The 23,081-nt window shown below is 31.1% G+C and overlaps 1 protein-coding gene across 1 annotated transcript; it reads right to left on the bottom strand.

The window, feature by feature from the left end:
• Window positions 1-3,439: 3,439 nt before the first annotated feature.
• Window positions 3,440-17,215, bottom strand: LOC117916589 (NADH--cytochrome b5 reductase 1-like). Its single transcript, XM_034832700.1, has 9 exons — window positions 17,002-17,215; window positions 14,080-14,221; window positions 13,851-13,941; window positions 13,677-13,754; window positions 12,315-12,395; window positions 12,105-12,194; window positions 5,832-5,897; window positions 3,943-4,029; window positions 3,440-3,856 (listed from the first exon to the last, which is right to left on the bottom strand). The coding sequence occupies exons 1-9, from the start codon at window positions 17,108-17,110 to the stop codon at window positions 3,764-3,766; spliced, it is 837 nt and encodes a 278-aa protein (XP_034688591.1). The 5' UTR covers window positions 17,111-17,215; the 3' UTR covers window positions 3,440-3,763.
• Between the last annotated feature and the right edge of the window lie 5,866 nt (window positions 17,216-23,081).

Below are 23,081 nucleotides of genomic sequence, written 5' to 3' on the forward strand. Positions count from 1 at the left end.
GCAAATGAAGTCCAAATTAAACAAGACACAATGAATTGAACTCATTACTAACCTGATAATTTTTAGAAATAACTTAAAATTCAAATAATCATCCAATTAATAGTAGAAATTTATGAACAAAAATTGGTTTAAAATAACTTTATTGTTTTTTTTTTTTTTTCATATAGAAACATTATTTTTCAATATTTTTTCACTAAATAAATCAAAATCAAACAAGACTTAATAGATTGGATCCATTAATAAGTTTAGTAATTTCTAAAAATAACTTAAAATTCAAATAATGGTTCAATTAATATTAGAAATTTATAAAGAAAAATTGGTATAGAACAAATCCATTCTCTTTATAACATAGAAGCATTATTTTTTTACTAGGCAAATAAACTCAAAACTAAACAAAATTTAACATGTTGGATTTGTTGAGTCTAGTGACTTTAAAAAAATAATAAAGAACTTAAATAGTGACCTAAGTAATATAAAAATTTTATGAACAAAAATTAGTTTAAAACGACTTTATTATTTCTTTCTTATATAAAATCATTATTTTCTAAGTTTTCTAGGCAAATGAACTCCAAATCAAAACAAAACTTAATGTTGGATTCATTTACGAGTCTAGTGGTTTTTAAAAATAATTTTAAAACTCAACTGATAAATCCATTAATGCCCAAAATTTATGGATAAAATTTTGTTTATAATGAGTTTTTTTTAGCACATAATTCATTTTTATAAATTTTGGAAAAATGAAATTCAAATAAACATTTTATATTGAATTTATTAGTAGGTTTAATATTTTTTTAAAAATAATTTGAAACTTAAAAAATATATCTAATTATTAAAAGAAATAATATATCAAAATTAATATATTATGAATAATGATTTGACTATTTCTCTTATATATATATATAATTATATTTTTTGAATTTTCTCTCTAGATAAATAGGTTATAAATGAAGTAAAACATAATTAATAATTCAAATTCTTTAATGAATATTTTAATTTTTAAGAATAATTTAGAATTAAAAAAAATCCAATTAATTGTGAATAAAATCAAAACATTTTAAAATATTATGTTTATAATTGAATGCATGCAATGAAAAATTTTGCTCATTTACATATTAAATGAAACTTTATTTATTATTTATTTTAAATAAAATATTATTAACAAATATTATTATTCCTTTTTAACAAAAAGAAAATGTTAATATCCTTATGTTTCTATCATATACTAAACTAGTTTATATATATATATATATAATTTATGATTTTATTATATTATTACTATTAATATTTTACTAAAACCTATTTATTTCTTAATTTATTTGTCATTATAAAACTATTTTACTTTTAAAAATAGTGAATTAAATTTAATTAATAATATATAAATTAAATTTGCAATGTTTTTACAAAATCAAAATAAAAAATTATTTTTAAAAATAACTTATCAAATAATCTTATTTTTATAAAATACTAAAAAATATTTTTTTTGTTCTTTTTAACTTAAAAAACAGTTTTTAAAAAAACCAACATCAGAAAACATGGTTACACAAACGCTAAATTATCTCATTATTTATTATATTACACTATTAACTAAATATGAAATATTAAAAATTAAATAGAAGACATTATACATTTGTTTTATTTTATAATTCTATCTTACCATATGCGTTGTGAACAAAACATTTGGGATTATTTATGCTTGTAGTTTAAAATTGCAATTTTCAAAATACAATAATCGAGAAAATGTTGAAAATACTGCTATAGTTTTGAAATTAATTATTTAATTTTTAAAATTTCAATTTGAAAAAGAGCATAAATCTTAACTTTTATTTTTCAAAACTAATAAAAAAATTGTTGAATTAGTAGAAATTGAGGTGACTGTAATCATGTTTTGGAGTTCTAAGTTAAAATGCTTTATTAGAATTAAGGATAGTTTATTGTAGTTTTAGTAAACAAGAAGAGGTTAAATTTATAAATTTTATAGTAAATTCATTTCTAATCCAAATTTTATAATTTTAGTTTCCTTATTTCATTTGTGAGTTGGGAATTTATTGAAATTTAATTTTGTTAAGAATTGAATGAGTTATGAGGCAAATGTAGTGGTTGTATGAGAATTTTGGTTTCCATTTCAGAACTTCATGGATCTATTTTAAATTATTTTTTATTCAAATTAAGTGATTTTTGTGTTGTTATTTTCTTTTTTGAGTCGCAATTGATAAAAAAAAAAATTATATCTAACTTTTCTAGAGCAACAAGAGCAAAAATGGACAAAATATAAAACCTATTTTAATGTTATTTAATTTTTCTTAACAAAAAAAAAATTAATTAGTTGTCAATTCATTTCCAATCTAAATTGTACAAAATTGAGGTAATTTGGTTTGTTTAAATTTTATAGTGGGCATTATTGTGCATAAGTCACACAAGGTTGCGCTAGATCATATAATTAATTGTTCTTGGGGTTTTTTTTTTAGGTTATTTAATTAATTGAAGTCTATCTTATGGGTTAATGAATTAAATAGGATCCAATGGGCTAGATTTAAGTAATTTAATTTCATATATTACGACATAGTCACTAAAACTCATCACTTACCTATATTTTTTTTTTATGAATAAAAAGCAATATATTTAAAAAAAAAAAAAAGACACATCAAGGACACATTCCAAAGTATATAAGTAGTATACAAGAGAGAAAATAGAACCCCTTACATAGGGCCTATTCAGTCTACAAAATCTACAACAGAATTACTTATATATAACCTATTAGGCTATCTTTGGTTGGTGGAATAGGATATCAACATCTTGAGATTTCATATTTCATTAGATATGAAATATATATCATAGGATATGATTTCGAGATATTACTTCATTAGATATTATATTTAATGAATATGATATTTTAAGGTAATATATTCCATGACAGTCCCTTTATGTTTGTGCTATAAGAATTCTTTTTTTTTTTTTTGGTATAATGACATAAGAGTGGGTGGGCATTGGGGTAATTGGTTTTATGCATAATGGTTTGGTAATGGGTAGATGTGTAGTTTTAAATATAGACTTGAAGTTGGCGACAGAGTTTGTGGCAGTAGGGAACCGGGGTCCATGGAATCCCTCTTCAAGAAGAACAAGCATAACATAAAGGGAAGCTGATGCCAGTTTATAACGAACATGGAATGAAATTGCTGTGAGACAACTTGATCTTGTCCCCATTCTCGTGTCTTAACAACCCTTGGCAGGCCGCTTTCAACCCTTTTAAAAAGATGAGATAATGCGGACTTCACTTCGCTTCTTCAAGTAGTAGTACCTGATTGATGGTTCATCCCCTTGATAAAGAGACATATAAGTATATTTAAAATGAAAATGAAAATAAAATAAAAAACCTCACACACAATATGGCGCCCATTGTCCCAGCCATCCATGGGCGGATGCTACAATTCACCACAGGAGATAATAGGCAAAATCTGTTTCCCATGCAGTGCCACAAAAAAATACAGTGGTACTATGATTCCTATGAAACCAACAGTAATGCCACAGCCTTTCTACTTCTACAGAAACTAAAGTGTCTTGAGAACAAATGGTGAAGTATGATTCATATGAAAGTTGATTTCAAATGGCATGGCAATGACCTTGTCACCGAGCAACGACAAGAATGTTTTTAGCAGTGTGTAACTGGTAGTTTCAGCACAGTAATTTATAAAAATAAATAGGAGCAACATGGTCATCCTAGGGATAAATGAGGCATTGTAAGGAATGACAAACTCCGTGAGGAACCTCAGAACTTGAACTGCATTTGGGAAGTGTATCCAAGAGCCTCAAGGTGACCTGCCATGGCCTTATTCATGGGCGGTGGCCCACACCTCAATATCTACAACAATATGGGTGGTTACTTTCAGTTTAGTTTCCATTGTTGAATAAATTGAGAGGGAGACTGACAAGTAATTTGACATTTACCTGAATATCGGTTGCTGGAGGTGGGCAGTGGGTTTGAATCATTTCCTTTGATATGAACCCAACTCCACCATTCCATCCTTCAGGTGGCTGAGCATGGATAAAAACACATTCCAGTCACAACAACATTTTATTAAAGTATGGAAAAGGAATATCCAGAGCCCATTAGAATTTCTATTTAGGTTATTTTCAGGGAACAACCAGAATCTATCATGCAGCTGAGTAAATAGGAAGCCATCATTTAATGTTGGAAATGTGGCGTTATCAACCATTTAGACCAGGTCAGGACACAAAACCATTTCAACTTTTTACAAGTTTTAATGATTCTTATTTTTCCATGGGGACTTTGAACTGAGGTTACTCACTGCATATACAGAAAAATCTTAGGGATTTTAATGCCTTCCATGGATATCATTTCAGTGATGAAACCACTGTAGTTTTATAGAACCAGACTCTGGACCCTTTTCTTACAATAATTCTAGTTCAAAGGATGGATCTGTTCATACATTTGTATGTTCTTCAAATGCAATGCCTTTAGTTCACATGATATGCAATTTCTCCCTTAAATCTCAAAAAATTTCCCTTAAAATAGATATAAGACTTTGAACACTAACACTCTGGGTATGATTATGTAAGAAAAGAAATTTATTTTCACTTCCCTACATAAATTCTGTCATAAGGGTGATCATATTCTTCCCATGCAAAGATTCCCACGTTCACCGGTACCCATGGATTCCAAACAATCAGACATATATGCATCATGTTTAATATTTTCTCTTCCACTGCTGGTCCTAAGCCAAGGATAACTAAGGAGAGTTGTGGTAGGTACATGGCCAACATAAAACAAAGTCAACCCCTATGAACATGAAAAGTTGTGGCTCTCATTAGAGATGGATGGCACAAAAGGATTCATCCAACCAACCTGAAAAGTTGGGATGAGGGCTTTTGATTGAGTTTGAGTACTACGTATTTTGAAGAGAGCTATGAAGAAACACTAGGATTGTGCAGCTTACCTCAATTCTCTTAGGTTGTGTTTGGTTCTCAGGAAGTATTAAGGAAAAAAAAATGATAAGAAAAATATTTTTCTCATGTTTGGTTGTATTATGAAAAATATCAAGGAAAATAAAATATAATTAAAATTAGTTAGAAACTTGTACATTTTTTAATTATTTAATCTTTATATTGCATAGTTAAAATAAGTTAAATGAGTTTGAAATAGCATATAAAAATAATTTATTGATTTTAAATCTAATTTTTATTTTGCTTCACTTTTTATTTCCTTCTATTTTTCCTCTATATGTTCTTTCCTTTCCACTTTCCCTTAAATTTTTTAGGAACCAAACATAGCCCTATACTTCCAACGTAAGAAAAGTTTTAAAACCACCAATTATGACTCTCAAAAAACATTTCAGAAAAGGTTTCAATATAAATGTTTTAACCAAACATGCTCTTCTTACCAATTATTACAAGTCTTCAAGCCAGTTGGATAATATTCTAATTCAAATATATGAACAAGCATAATTTGATGGTATAAGCACAGATTCTTTCATCACAACCTTTAGCATGACGAGACATGCACAGGACATGCTATGAAATGCATGAAGTGATGGAGGTGGTTGAATAAAATGTATTGCATTTTTCATAATTCACTAAGCAATCCCAATAATCAGTTGAAAACAATCTGATAAAAAAATATTTCTAAATATTTTCATCTATTTAAGAATAAATTTTGATGGAGATGAAATCACTTCCATTAACTCCTTTTTAGAGAAGTTATCACAACAGATGGAAGTTTCAGGGATAAAAGAGGTTTGCATTAGCCATTAGGTTATGTAAAGCTTGTAGAAGATAAACAAATATATATATGTGCAGCAGCAAAAAATTAGTAGTACCTGATTCAGAACATAATAGACAGTGAAGCGGTTTGGAAAGTTAGCAGCAAAATTATCCAGCTCTTCCTGCACACAATGAATAAAATTAATCAACTTCCCTTAGTCAGCAGTCCTAATTCTGTATTCAATGTATCCCAGTCGTTTCCCTAGTATTTAGAATTTCCAGATGTCAAACGTGTCTTTAGTCATCCTTCTGAACTCCTATAATTAAGTTCTAGAAACTCCTCATTTCAAGAATTTAACAATGGGCTTTTCAGAAGATTTCAAGTCATGACTTGGGCATGTACAAATATAAAATCATTAAATGAGGAACAGGAGTTAATGGACTTATACACATGCATATAAACCTGTATGAGTAACCCAGGGTAAAGGGGAGAGGCTGGGGCAAAAGTATATTTGGATGACCTGGGTTCAATTCCCAGGAGTGTCACAAACACAAATGTTTAATGGATTTCAAGTTGATTTGTTCTTCCCCCCCCGCCCCCCCCCCCCCCCCTCTCTCCCATAAAAATTCACCTCTCTTGTTTTCTTATCCCTAAATACCCAATAGAAACCCAAGTTCCATCAAGCCCATCTCCTTCATTAGTGGTTACAACAACAGAACAGAAAAAAATAAATAAGTAATACCAATCAGCCATATCCAAAGTAGCCACAAAAAAATAATAATAATAATAATAAAAATAATCACTGAACACACTACAAACCAATTAGCCATATCCAAAGTAAGAGAAGTATCCACCATGACAACATGGGTGTACACAGGTACTTTATGAGAAATTGAAGAGTCTAGGCATTCTGCGTATAAGTACTTAGAAAAATAATAGTAATCAACACTTCTCATCCTCAGAGATTCATCGCCATATTCAGTTATAGATTCTGTTCAAAGAACTAATCAGTTGCCCTTTTGGAATTCTCTCCATGGCCCAGCAAAAAATTAATAAACCTGATTCTGCAACAATATTAACCTATCCAAAAAAAAAAAAAAAAAAGATTCTGCAACAATATTTATGTAGTTTGCACAAAGTAACATATCCATTTCTTGTTTTATGTTCTCAAAAACTTCTTTTCTTTCTTATTTTATTCATTTATCTAACTTTTGGGATTTTTATCTTTTGGCCTTATTTCCATTGTCTTTAAAACTTGCATGCACGACATGCACTTATCCAGGGTTTATTTATTTGTTTGTTTGTTTTTTTACCTTTAATAAAAATAGAACATTTTTTAAAATGCGTAAACAACTAAGTTCTAAATTGTAGCTATGCAAGTGTAAAATAAAAGGTGTAAAATGAACAACACAGACTGGCTGAATTGGAAAACCAATAGGGTATGTAAATAGGCCAACTTGGTTTAAATAGAATATAATGAAGAATACAGTTCCCTTGAACATAACTACCATATTAATTTAAAATTATCAATCCAGCCGACGTCAGACTTTTATACTATTCAGTGCAAGCTAGCCCTAACAAAAGTACGATTGATCTTTAGCCAATGATGACAAATCAATGCAGCTACTAGGTTCCCAAGCAAGATCCATATTCAACTACAAAATATAATGAATCTTAGAAATCTATAAATTAGATTTAACATGTTAATTTTTCTATTTCCCACCCACTAGAGAAAGTGAGTAGAAAAAATTATTATCATGGTTTACATGCTACTTCAGTATATTTACTCAACAAAGCATTATCCCAACCATTTGGGAATGTCTGCAAGCCTTTTCATTATTCTTTCTACTCTATTTGATTCCATATTTTGTGCCTAAATAGAAGACCAACATGTCTTCTGGACTAGCTTAAACTATTCACTTTGGGTTCTATCAAAATAAAAAATTAAAAAATTAAAAAAAAAAGGTCATTACATTTCAAAAGGAAAAAAAAAATAAGGAAAGAGTTTTCCTTGCACCTTTGTAGCAACTTCAAGTTCAATCATATCACTACTTTCTCATTGATCCAGTTTTCACTTGCTATACATATTTAAGCCATCTTCATCAGGTTTCTCCCATCTTGTACCCCTGTGGGTGCTACCTCTACATGCTTTCAAGTGAACTCATGTCTCATTTATATGATTTCTAATTATCTTATCTTTTCACTTGCACAGATCAACATTGTTGATTCAATTATGCTCAACTTGAGAACAGTTGTTTCCTGAACACTCAACATTCCTCGTTGTCGCATATTTGTCTTATACATATTCACTTCAATTTGATAAGTAAAAGCATAAACCAATAGGAGTCTAATGCTATGGACAACATCCTATTATGCAAAAGTGTCCCTTGATTACAAGGGAACAAAATTCATTGTTTCTTGCCCATCACTCTCAACCACTCCATTGTTTAGACTACTAATTTCACTACAGTTGAAACTCAAACAACCCCTCAAACTCTAAAAGAACTCCTCATATTTTGATTCAGAATTTACCTAGCTCTAGCTGCAATAATCAAAACTATAAATATAACATGAGAAATAAGCCTACATGTGTTCAAGTGGTTCATCCAGTATTAATCCAGACAAAGACAGGGCCTATTGCTAAATCCAAATGCAAGCCAGGCCAATTGACATTCTGTGTTTCCCAAGAACAAGTATAACAATCCAAGACTCCATTATTTTCAAAAACCAGCTGCTATCTCTCCAAAGCACTGTCATATGTTTCTTTCTCAAATAATAATGTAGCATAGAAATCTTGTTATTGTTCCTGGACCCTTTTATTAAGTCACCTCTTGGCATGATACCAAGCTGGTTCTCCAGCATTTCTTGTTCATGTTATAATCCTCCCCCTTCACAGTGCCAAAAGTTCAACATCTTGATAATCAATCAAGACAGAATATCTTCTCAATTCATATATATGCAACAAAGTGCTTTTTGCCCATCATCTAACATTTTATTAGTCTTTAAAAATTTATTGAACAATTTTAGTCAACCAAGAGTCATGCCCTTTCCCATCTTCATTTTTCTCGTGTCCTCATTTTTAGAAAAAACCTATGCACCTAATTTCTACAACTATTTGCAAGATTCTTCTAAATTAAGCACCCTCCATGACTTTGATAAATAATTTCTGAAAGAAGCTTTTCTCACTTTCTTTTATTTCTTCATCATTTCCCAACACCCATATTCACTTTTATGACCTATTATAATCAAACTTTTCACATTTCCTGTCCTTATGGTTACTCACTTTCAATAGGACTTGATCCTCATTCTTTGCATGCATACCAGTCCAGTGTTTATTGACAAAAATATGGAAGTCATGCTATGTTGCAGATTTAGGGAAAGGGAAACAAAAAAAAAACAAAACAAAACAAAAAAAAACAAAAAAAAAAAAACAAAAGGCATATGAATTCAAATCCATAAAATAATTGGCTTGGTTTCATCAATAGCTCAGAACTAAATCTGATCTTTCCAGAAGTGACATGATATTTTTTCCCCCTCTAAACTTTAAGTTGTTTCGCTTTCATTTTCTTTGCATAACCAAACAAGAGAAGTGAATTAGTTTCATTTCAATTTCATCAAATGAAAACAGAATAGAGGAACAGCCAATTCCTTTTCCATCCCTTTCTATTAATTGCTTCCATTCCCTCTCAAAGTTCGCCTCTCCACACATTGTAAGAACACTTCAACAGAGAGGCAGAATAGGAAAGAAGCCAAACTTAACATCATCTAGAATTCACCCTTTCCTAGGTAGTAGTTGTCTTAGCGAGTACTTTTGCCTTCTTTAGAAACACAAAAAGTGATGCATGGCCATGGTCTCATAATTTGAAAACCCAACCAACTCTAAATGTGATACCATCCTAAACTTCCTGAGATATAAAACAACCAGCATCTTGTGATAAACCACTTCAAGAGTTTCTTCCATGCCATCTTCCTTATCTTCATTTCATTAGTGGAAACAACCATGGAGGTAGCCAATGCCCCTTGACATGTGTCACCACCTCCCAATATCATGTGGAAGATTCTGAACTTCAATCATGGACACAATTCCCACATGAGTCACAAATTTATCCCTCAATGAGTGTAATAGTTACAAGGATAAAATTGCATTTAAAGGAACAACACAATTTCCACATCATGGCAAGGTGCCAATTCAAGAAGAAAAAAGAAATGAGCCTCTATTGCAAGGCTATTTAAAATGGGAAAACATGAATGCATAGGAACCCAAACATCTCTCCACACTTTACGCTTTCAGCAGTTCCTTTTGGGTTGCATTTGCACTGCTATTTTGATCAATGACTTGTGCTCCTGATCTGTAGTAACTCTTGAAAAAGCGCCAATTTAACCACTACCAAATTCAAGTACTAGGAAAGGCAGCACCAAATTAAGAGAAACTAAGTTCTGAGCCATAAAAAAGGGGACAATGATGTGTGCAGAGACATTTGCCTTTTGAACTATTATGCACTTATCCATTCCTTTTGTAAGGACTTTGTATAGAGATTTTTGTACTTGTTGGGAGGAGTTCTCATCCTTCTTTGTACTTCCTATTTCAACGTAATAAAATGGTTGTTTTTTATCAAAAAGAAAAGAAAAGGGGAAAAAAAATTGGAATCATGGCACACGTTAAAGAGTGGAGGATTTTAGTGTACTAGAATAGCTAGATTAGGTTGACTATTTTATTCCAACAAACTTGATTCAATGCAACTACTTTTACGAGGTTTATTGGCTTCAAGAGCAAGATTGAAGACTCAAAGTGAAGTAGATGAAGGTATGTATGTAGTTTTGAATTTGATTAAGTAATGACAAAGTTACTAATTGACTTTAAAAGAAGTCTTAAGAAATTTAAGTTTAAAATTTTGTTTCCTCATCAATTGCTACCTTCCACCTTTATTAAACTTTGTATTTTATTCTACCTAAAGAAAAATATTATTTTGCCATTACCATCCCATCACTTCCAAAAAATCTTTCAAGTTCAATTCTTGAAGTTACATTGGGAGAAAGGTGAGGAATTGTGTTGATTTGCATGTCTCAATACACTTTTGAGATGATCCACTAAGGAGCATGAGGTGCTATGTCGATGATTGAAAAAGTGTAGGTGCTGGTTAGAGCAATTTTCTTAAGGAAAGTTTGTGCTTAGGCTATGTAAAGTTGTATACTTGCTTTTCATATTTAGTGAATTTACTTTTTGATTGACTTGATTGACTGTACAACATCCCATTTGAGATTGCCAGATGTCATAGTGTCCAGAAAATTTCCAATGATATGATTACAAATCTTTTCCTCTTCATAAAATTTAAATCGATGTACCAATACTTTTGTGTTAAATTTGATAAATGCAGAATGTTGATTTTTCAATGGCAAGCCATTTATACCAAATATATTACAATGCTAATACTAAGTTATGTTTCACCTTTAAGTTTAGCTAAAAGCCTGGGTTATGTCCCCCAATAGGTTTTATTAGTATACTTACAACAGTATTAGTATACCTCCAAATTTTATTTATTTCATATAAATTTTTCTTTTCATAGGCCAGAAATTTTTTACCATTAATGTTATTATCATAAATTTGATGATAATAACATTTAGTGGTAAAAAAAAAAAAAATTTGGCACATGCTTTGGCTTTGCAAGCATGCAACACTGATTAATATCTATGTAAAATTGAGATTTGAACAGAAGCACATATTTAGATATGCAATTTTAATTCTCACTACCTAGGAGTATAGAATTAAAAATATCCTCATAATTAGGAGAGAAAGATTGATTCCTCTTGCAGTTTTTCTCTCCCATCAATACTTATCAAGAGTTCTTCTCCCATCAATACTTATTGACAGTTCTGCAATCATTTTGTAGTATTGTCTGAAGAGGGCAAACTTCATCAAAAGCAATCCTCTGTTCATGGAAAAGAATGATGACAAAAGTATTCTGCAGACCATGTTGAGGTCCACCTAATAGTGGATTGAACTAGATTATAGTTGAACAGCTGGCAGTATTGATGAATGGGCCTGGATTCCATTAAGCAACTAATATGCATTTTGCTGGTGTATTGGGTGGTATTATAGAAGCATTTCCCATATTGCTTTCCTTTAGAAGTTCTATTGGTATTTTTTTTGTATTCAAGGGAGGTAGGGAAAGTACATTTACTGTCTGGAAATTGTTCCACAAATGTTCATATATGTAATCATTGTCTTATTAAAGCACAGTAAACTCTGCAATCTTGCATTTCTAAATAGCCCATCATTTTTTAATTTGAATGGGGAACATGATATAGAATGCCTTGAATCTTAGGAGGATGTAGTCCTCAATAATAGATAAAAAAGAAATGAGAGAGAGAGAGAGAGAGAGAGCTTTACCTTTAAAAGAATGTCCTCATATGTGACATTGGCATAAATAAGATGCACCTTGGTATTGTCACTTGGGTTTTCTAATATGGCTCTAGTGACCTAAAAGGAGCAAGTAAAAGCAAAAGCAATTATCAAACCCAAAATGATGCAGAAGATATGTGAAATATAAAGGAGCTATATGGAAAAGGCTCCAGCTCCTTCCACTTGTAAAATGCAGACCTGGAACATTGGAGTGATGCCAGTGCCTCCAGCAAGCATCCCAAAAGCTATAACTTGGCCAGGCTGATACTTGAAGCGCCCCTAGGACAATCATCACAAAACATCAACTAATTAATTAATATGAGGTCTTCAGTTGAACATTGGTGAACTTATGGCCTGGAAGACATTTGATTAGTTGTAGAAGTTTTTCTGTAAATAATTCAAACAATTAATAACCATATTATGAAAAATTAAGTACAAACATCATGTGTTGATTTCCTCATTGTCTTGAAGCATCAAAAGTTAAAAATGAATAAAAAAACCACTACAGTTCTAATTTCATTCAGGTTAGAGGAGAAAAAAAAAATCCATCATGAAAATACACCACTTACTGTGGATGAGGTATATTGAGATTGAGCACATAGTAAGGTACTTTCAAAAGCAGGATTCATTTCTTTCAAAGCAGAAGACAAGAACAAACAAATAATGATTTCAAAACACAAAATTATTTCTTTTTTACCAGATTCATTGCAGATAAGGAAGAGTTCTTATGTAATATTTGCATTGGGTGCTATATATGCTATGCTCTCGCTTCATTGATTTATTTTATCTTATTTCCAGAACTCTCAATCAGATTTCTTTGCAGTGTTCTTTTCAACTTTGCTTCACATGAGAAAAATAAGGGAAGAAAGTAAAGAAAATGCTAATGAATCAATGAATTTAGCATATGGAACAGAAGTCTAATCCATCACAATCATGTTGCATAGATTCCATATTGCTAGAGCACTAACTCTTTCTGGTACTTGGAAAGTATCGTTGTGGAAATTTTGTCACATATGAAGCAGCATTCATTATTTTAACTGCTAGTGCTTACGGCAACATATTAAGAAACATGTGCTGGAGCACAATAGACAATAATAACCAATGAATCTGGTGATGATCAGAATAGAAGCAACACTGGTAGTCTACAATGCTGGCTGTCAAGTGGCATTGCAGGGTTCTGGGCAATCTTTTGTAGGGTGAGAGTCAGGAAAATCACTTTTGAAAAATAATGTAAAAGATTCCCATAGATGTTGACTAAGCTAGGGGAGATAATCCTAGCTCCAATCTTAGTGCTTCTTACTTGATCAAGTCACCACTACTATACCCATTGACTAATTTGAATCTATAAATTATTTACAATCAACAATGGTATTAGAAGTTAGAAATTGACTCAGGATTTGAAGAATCAAATTTCTGAACACAATGAGTGGAGCTCACCCAGTAAACCATGTCATACATAAGCACAAGTTTAAGATGCACCATTTTGATTTTGGAAACCAGAATGAGGCAAAAAGAAATGGGTGAAGAAAATAACACGTATCAAAAAGGAAGAGTTTTTACCTTAGGTCCCTTCACAGCCAGATAATCACCTTCACACATCTCCCGAAAATGATGGGACATCCTTCCTTGTGGATACATCTACCCTTAAGAGAAATTAAAATCAAAAAAGGGAGAAAAAGAGAAATATATGATGACAGTGTATCAAAACATTGGAATATTTGAGTGTTTATGAACCTTTATAACGAGTTCAAAGTATCCAACATCTGAATCTAAAGTGGTTGGAGTATATGGTTTAACAACATCTTCACCAAGACTATCCTTTCCCCTGTTGGGAAAAACTATAAAAGGTTATCACATGATAGAATCTAATGGCACTCAATAATGCCATACATGTATCACATACGAAGAAACAAGACACAGCATTGTATATGAATGGAATACAAGACCAAAACAACCAACCTACTTGCAACTCATATGTTGTCCAATTGGAAGTCCCAACACTGAGGTTGGTGTTGGAAGAGCAAATATAAATTTAGCCACATTATGGCTGAGCTGGGTGCGTTTTATAAGTTTGAACTCCTTGAAGTTTTCAGGATCCAAGCAACCTATTAAGGCACATCCTGGCATTAGAAAATACGCAGATGGAACAAAAGGCATAATCCTGCACTTTTAATCCATAAAGCCTCAGAGTTGGGATGCAAAGAAGTTTAAAAAATGAAGTGAAAATGGAGAATGAGGAAAGAAAAACAAAAAAACAAGACATCCCAGATAAAGAAAAGTGAGAACTACAGATTTTTCGAACAACATGAGATTGTTATAGAATGGAAAATGAATTTTTCTGGAAAAGATTTATTCACATTTTAACATTAAAACTTGAAAAAAAAAATGAATAAACCAAGAATCCAATTCCAAGGACCCCTCATTCCAAAGTAACCCATGAGATAACTACGCCCATGTCCCTTTCCACATAGATTACAAATTTATTGAGTAACCCATAAGATAACCACACGCAAGTCCCTTTCTAGTTTCTACCTGGAGATTACTAATTTATTAACCCATTAGATAAACTGTTTTTAGAATCCTTCCAGTTAATATTTTGAAAAGTTTCATTATCTTAATGACAATAATTTGTCAACAATAATGAAAATAATTTGCTTCGTCTTTTTTTTTTTTTTTTTGCATATTAAATTATAAATTTCTAACCGATTTCCAATTAGTATTAGGAGAATTTATTTCGTGAAACTTTGGGTTTAAACCCATACCATGCTTTGTGTTCTTTGTTTAGCTGTAACTGTCTTTCATCTACAAGATATTTCATCCTACACTATTGGATGTAGATATCAGAAGTCACCTATGCTTTAAAGTCCTCTCACCTGAAATCCCTTATTGTAAAGAAAATTTTAGTGCCAACATATTAAGTTGTTTGGCAAGCCTTGGCTGGCCAATCACATAGATGCAACTAGTCTAAAATTCTTCATTTGCTCCCCACTTTCAAATAGAAGTGTAGCATAAAACTCATTTTCTTTTGAATCAGAAAAGGCAGAAGCAGCAAACCCAATATCCAGTAGGTTGTTGGTCAACATTTAGAAAATAGTTCCCAAAAACAATTTTTGAGAATAATTTTAAAACCAGTTTATAATTGTTTTCAAAAACAAAATTTTGTTTGGAAACTCAAATATGAAAAATAGTTTCTCAACTTATTCTTTATGAAGATATTGTCCACTTATGTACAATGCAAAAGTATTCTCTATATTTTCATTGTTCAAGAATACTCTAGTAGACACCAACAAACACCCCCTAATTTGTTCTAAAAAAAAAACTTATTTTCATAACAAATTTTCAAAAAACTGTTTTCAGACAAAAGTTGTTTAGCTAGATCGGTATTCAGCATATAATGTTCGTTGTTCATTTTTATTCCTCTTTCTAGGCCTCTTGCACCACAACATTTAAGACACTCCTCTCAATGTTGTTTAGCTAGATCGGTAGTCAGCATATAAATCAAAAGGGTTTAGATAGAAGGAGAAGAACATTGATTAAGGTTTCTATTAAAAGGAGTTGTGTTCATTCTCATTGAGAGATAAGATGCTCTATATTGTACATCTTCATGTGGTACTCTACTGATGTATAGGTGTCCTTACTATATAGGAGGAGTTCAAGGTTTCTATTAAAAGGAGTTGTGTTAATCCTCTTCGAGAGATAAGATGCTCTATATTATACATCTTCATGTGGTACTCTATTGATGTATAGGTGTCCTTAGTATATAGGAGGAGTTCAATTATAGTTTTTTTTTTTTTTTTAATCATTTTTGGTAAATTTGGGGAGGATTCCTCATCCTTCTCATGTACTTCTTTACCCATATTTAATTCATATTTTGTTTCTTATTAAAAAGAAAGAAAGAAAGAAAGAAATTGTACTGGGATCTGAACACTACAATACCATCTCCCATTTGTTAACTAACTAGGACAGAAAGTATAGAAGGGGGTTTTCACCAATAGTTCCACCATGTATTTCCGTTGCTTATGGTGAAGCTATCTTAACAATAGAATTGGAGGTTCTATTTTCCCAAGTTAAATGTACCAGTTCATATCCAATAATGAGTTTAACACCAACCCAACCATTGCATTATCTTTGCCTCCATATCCATTCATGACCATAAATTTAGTATTCTCAATACTATAGACATCTCATACATAAAGTCTAATTCAATATTAGAGATTTAACCATTCAAAACTTTGGTGTTATTGAATCACAAGTATACTAACCCAACGTTGGAGTTATGTACCAAATTATTCAGTCCCAAAAGATAATAAATAAATAAAAATAAAGGCACTATTTGACTAGTGTCTGACACTACTTTCCTTGCGTTTGAAAAGGAAAAGCAAGAACAACTATGATTTCAAAACTGCTACCACTACCACCAATAACACCACTTACTGCATCAAGCCATTACTACCACATCTTCCTCCACTGCCATTGCCATCGGCACCTCCTTTCAAAAATCAAGTATGCTTTTTCATCTTTTCGGCCCAAGAAAAACCAAAAATTATTTTCTTAGAAAAATAAAATAAATTCAATAGCAATATCAGAACAAACAAATAAGTCAGAAAGCACGCCCAGATGTACAAATATTTCCAAGTAATTCATGAAAAAACAAAGAAGATTGCGTTAAATTTTCCATCAATTTTGGGAAAGAAAAAAATTCGCAATGAATGTCTCTGCTTTTGGTAGACGATATTGAAAAACTCATCCTCATCATCATATCATTCAGCAAATCAATGCTGAAAAATTCTCCAAAGCACTATTATCAGATTTAGCAACACCAAAAACAGGCCAAAATATTGAAAAAAAAGAAAAAAAGAAAAAAGAGAAGATAGAAAGAGGAAACCTTTAGGTTTTTTGATGAAATAGAAATAATAGGCGGTTCCGGCGCCAATGGCTGCAAGAGCAACGGCTATGCTCAATACCTCCACTCTGTGTGAGTGCAGAAGTTCCATTTTCAAAAGCTCTCCGATATTCGACTTCGATTTTAGTCTTCACCACCAACAAATGCAAGGAAATGGAGAACTGAGGGTTGGCTTCAGCATAGATTGTTTTTCATTTCTCTCTCGTTGACGTTTTGGCCTGCAGCCGACTCCAGGCAAGGGTCTCCAACGGGCCGGGCCACCAGTAAGGCCCATGGCCCAGCCCGGGGCGAGGCACTGAGCCCATTGACTGGTCAACGGGCCGGGCCGGGCTTGGGTAAAAATTAAAATAGTTTTCAGTTTTGAAGGGAACCCTTATGGATTCATAAGGGAGCTAGCCACCAACTGAGTTAGCCCTCTTTTGTGTAACTATTTTGCATTAGTTATATATATATTAGAAATGTTGTATGATTTTTGAAAAAAAATAAAAGTGAGTTGGTTGTTCAATGGTCACATGACTCACATGACCGTTGAACATGTCTGCCACTCAATTCAATATTATGACCGTTGAACAGTCTTGATTAAAAAAAAAAATTAAATCATAATATTTAAATCCCTATAAATATTAAATAAATTTAGAATATATGGAATTTTTTTTTATAGAATAGAAATAAATTTATAAAATAATAAAAAAGAAATAAAAGCAAAATGTAAAATTTGTAACAAACTTCTTAGTGGTGGCTCAAATGCAGGTACAAGTCATTTAAAAAGGCATCATGAAAATTGTAAAACTAAAAATAATGTAGATATTAGAAATTATGTGCAATTAGGTAAAGATGAAAGTGGAAATTTAAAAACATTTTCTTATGATGAATCTTATTGTCGTGAAGAAATGATTGGTTATATAATAAGAGTAGAATAACCTTTCAATTTAATGGAAACTCATGATTTTACAAGAACAATGCAACGAGCTGTTAATCCTCAGTTTCAAGGTTGCTTTGGAAATACAGTTAAAAGAATTCTTATAAAAAATTTTGAAACACAAAAAGAAAATTTTAAATTTTTTTTTGCAAATTTTGAAGGAAAAATTTGTTTAACATCTGATATTCGGACATCTTTAACTCATAGTGATTTTTTATGTATAACTGCTCATTATATTGATAATGAATGGAAATTAAATAAAAGAATTATTTCATTTAAAATAATAAATGCTCCACATAATGGTAAAAATATAGCATCTTTAATAAATGATGAAATTATAGATTTTGGCATTCGTGATAAAATATTTACAATAACAATAGATAATGCTTCTAATAATGATGCAGCAGTATCTAGATTAAAACGATATTGACAAATAAAATAATATCAATGTAAAATATTTCATGTACGTTGGTGTGCACATATTTTAAATTTAATTGTAAAAGATGGATTAAAACACGTTGATGATACATTATCAAAAATTAGAGGCATTGCTGCGAGTCTTAATAGTTCTCAAGCAAAACATGAATTATTTTTTGATTGTTGCAAAATGTTAAATATGAAAAAAAGAAATATAAATTTGAATATGCCCACTAGATGGAATTCCACTTATAAACTTTTACAAACTATTACAAAATATAGAAAAGTAGTAGAACTATATGAAATACAATTAATTAACAATGATTGTGAATTAGATATTGATGTATTAAATGATTATGATTGGCATATTGCAGATCTTTTAAGAGATCTTTTTGAAGTATTTGATACTTCAACAAAAATTTTTTGTGGTGTATATTATCCATCTTCAAACCGAGTTGTCATGCAAATAACTAATATTTTTATTGTACTTCAAAAATATTTAAATTTGGATATATTTAATGATGCAATATTTGCAATGATAGAAAAATTTAGAAAATATTGGGGAGAAATACCTTTAATTTTTTATCTTGGTTTAATTGTGGACCCTAGATTGAAATTTGAAGCTTTGGATGAATGGTTAACAATTATTTATTTTAATGACCAAATAAAAATTGAAGAAATTAAAAATGAAATAAATTCATTATTATATAATTTATATAACTATTATAAAGAAAAATATGGTGATGATATTAGTTCTATTAAATTGCCACCTACATCTACAAGTTCTTCATCTTTTTATAAAGGAGCTCTAGAAATGTTAAAAAGTCGAAAGAAGACAACAAATAGTTCTCCAAACAACACAACTGATTTAGATAGATATCTTAATATTGATTTAATTTCATTTGAAGATGATGAAGATTTTGATATTTTAATATGGTGGAAATCACAACAACACAAATATCATATGCTTTCTATCATTGTTCGTGATGTACTAACAGTTCCTGTGAGTACAGTTGCATCAGAAGCTGCTTTTAGTGATAAACGATGCAGCTTAGCGCCGGATTCTATTGAAGCAAATATGTGTGAAAGACTGGGCAATAGCAGATAAAAGGATATTTGATTCTATTCAAGAAGAAAACATGCTTGTCGATATGGAAAAACTAAAATCATCAAGATCTTCATGGATTTGCGATAGTTCGCCATCACCGCCAAGAGATAATGATTAAAATATTTTACTAAATGTATGTCATATTTTTATTTTTATTTTTGTGGTTGAAAATTACAAATGATTGACAAATAAGTAGGTGCCAACCTAGTTGGGATGTATTTATTTTGTAGTGATGTAAACTTTTCCCACATTTTCAAATGTAACGTATACATTCAATGAATAAAATAGTTAGCAATGAATATTTTTATTAATGTAGCATTTTCTATTTCTTGAATATATATATATTTTTTTATATATATATATTTTTAAGTGGCGGGCCTACGGGCAGGCCGAACCTAAATTGGAGCCCATGGCCCGACCCATCCAGAAATGGGCTCGGGTCGGGCTGCGGGCCGCGGGCTTTTTGGAGACCCTTATCTCCAGGTGAACACACCCTTATTAGTTAGGGGAATTTATGTAACCATACACCTGCAAAATTTTGCATTTTAGAAACTTTGTTTTTAACTTTTGAAGTTCAATGGATTTTGGGGAAAATAAATGTATTTCCATTCACTATGATAGTAATATTGAGATCCTTTCAAAAATTTCGTCCTATACTTTGACAACTCTCCTAGTTGGATCATCCACTTGGAAAAGTTATGTAAGCAAAGTCCCAATGATGAGGATGAATATTCAATATATATATCAAGAAAGGAAATTAGTATTAGTTGTAATTAAAGTAGCATTAATATTACTTGTAATTAAATTAGAATTAATATTTGTTGGAGTCTAATTAGGATTACCTAGTTGAGTTATAATATAATTAGAATTTGAGTCATGATAGGTTATTAGAGTCTTAGTAGATTTTGGATGTTATAATTAGAATTAGAATCATAATAGGTTATTAGAGTCATAGTAGACTTTGAATTTCTTAGAAAAGCCTATAAATAGGTTAATCAATGTAAATCAAATGAATGGATTTGATGAATAATATTATACTTTCTTTCATTGCAAGGTTGCAACCCTCAATGGTGAGACTCCATTGATTTTCTTTTAGGTGAGACTCCTAGAAGACCTTAGTAAGACTCTAAGGTTTTCCATATTTTCTTCATTGTTTCTTATTTCTCTCTATTTCTTATCTTATAATTTTCTCTACCATAAGATTTATTCCTTGCTCCTCTCCTTGCACCTTAAAAAATAAAACCCTAGCCCACCTACCCTTGAGTGTAGGCAACCATCCTAGGGTTATCCTACATCACCTAATCAGCAACCCATTAAAACTGATGACATGGATCATGTACATGTCACCATCCAACTAGACACTCCACATGGATTGATTTTTTTTTTTTAAATATTTATCCCAAATGTCTTATTCTTTCTTCAACCAAACCCTAACACCAAAAACACATGTTCTTTCTTCTTTGTTCATAGGCATAACCCATCACAAGGTGAAATGATCCATAAAAAATCTAGTAGTTTCTCAATTCGCCATAACCCATCAACCCAAACGAACCTCCAAACATGATCCCTTATTTTGTTTCTCCTCCATCACCATAAGGAAGACAACATTGTCATTTTCCCACCAAACATCAATCTGAAAACAAAAGTCCAAGTGTGAACCCCCTAACAAAGGCTAGATAAACAAAGAACCCATTTCTTTCTTCTCATTTCAACACCGACAAAGTCATTTCTCCCCTTGCTATACTTCATCTTTTGCTTTTACATTGAAAGAGAAAGAAAGCAATTGAGAGAAAAAAACAACGAAGCATATAAATATTGTAATTGCATTTAACTTTTAAAGCAATGGTTTTTCCAGGTGATATATGTATTTTATTAAATTTTGTAATAACTATTTATTTTTATTTGTCGTTTTTATTTTTGAGATTTGAATACTGTCATAGTTATGTGATTTGTGCAATTTTGTGATTTAAACTTGATTACATTGCATATTTCTACATGTTGAATGTTCATTAATATTGTTTCTAATTTTATATTTTAATTTATTTAGGGTTTATTTGAAATGAAATATGGTTTAAAATTTAATAAATGATGGGAAAATGAGACAGTGGTAAGCTATATTGATTTTGTTTTATTTTCTGAATTGTTGTGTTTGTGTTATATATGGTTGTTGAGAAGAATATGGAAAAGAGAATAAAAATATGACTATTGCATGAGAAGGGAATACAATTTTTAGGAATGTTCAAACAATTTGTTTTGTTTAATGTTGTTTATATGGGATTCGAGATGTTTTATTGTTTAATGTTGTTTATATGAGGTTCCAAAATGAGTAGGTTGAGTGATTTTTTTATAGTTGTTAATTAGTGAATTTAATGCATGGGAAAAGAATTCATGTTTAGTCATGAGTAGATGAGTATAAATTTTAAAAATGATTGGGAGTAAAGTTTGAATAATTTTCTTCATAAAAGTTTTGAATTTGTAATAAATGAGGTTGAATTGAAGAAGAAAATAAAACAAATGTAGTAAAGTAGACATGAATTTATGTGGGAATTAGGGAAAATAATAGTGGAGCCTTAAGTGCAAATCTAATGCTCACAGCCACAAATATGAAATTTGTTTTGTTTATATGTGTGTAGTGGTCATAGTCGGGGTTTACCCTTAGATGAAGGGGTTGACCGTAATTCAGGTAATGACATTTGGATGAAATAATTGTTTTCGTAAGAGGGTGCAATAAATGAATTAGAGGTAGGCCCTTAGTTGTAAACATTGTTATGGTCTAATTTGGGCAGTAGGCAAAATAAAGGAAGACTCGTTGTTTTAAGGGTTGGTCTGAAGAAAGTGACATTAGCACAATTTGGCTTGAAGAGTTACAAAAACAATGGTTGGCCCATGAATTGAGAGGTTCACTCCCCAACTTATATAACATAGCAAATTACTACCAAATAAAATAGAATAATTGCATTACTTAATGTTAAGTATACACTATGCATGTCCATATTTAGAACATTAATTGTAGACCATGAAATGTAAATGAAGCTCGCTTATAAAGTTCCAAAGATAAACGATGTATTAATATATGATGGTCATAGGCGTGATAATCGATTTTGTTATAAGTAAGTTGGTTTAGGCAGTGTTATTAAGAAATTAGTTAATTGTTTCAACTTGACTAAAGGTTCGTGTTTCTAAACAAGGGTTGCACATGATTGAGTATCATTTAAATGGATCCGAGTAATACAATTTATTGTTATCTCCACATTAGAGGAAAGCTAGTAAGAGGTGAACATGGCAGTGTGGAATATATGGGTGGGAGACGAGAGGGTCTAAGTTTAGAACTATCAGTGACATATAATGATTTTGTTTCAAGCATTTGTGGGAAAATAAACATCAATATAGTGGGACCAACATTTTCGTACACTCCCGTTTGATCTATATGCACTTCAACCATTGAAAAATGATGAAGACTTGACAAACATGTTTCAATTTAGTGACCGATTTGCACGTGTATATATATGTTTAGCATCAACAGTTGAAGGCGATGAAACAATTGCGAATGGAGGACAAGGGTAAGTTATATCAAAAGAATATCTAATCTTAAACGATTTCATGTATTTATTTATTTTT

Source organism: Vitis riparia, chromosome 6 (assembly GCF_004353265.1).
Source record: "Vitis riparia cultivar Riparia Gloire de Montpellier isolate 1030 chromosome 6, EGFV_Vit.rip_1.0, whole genome shotgun sequence".
In the NCBI taxonomy this organism is placed as follows: Eukaryota; Viridiplantae; Streptophyta; class Magnoliopsida; order Vitales; family Vitaceae; genus Vitis; species Vitis riparia.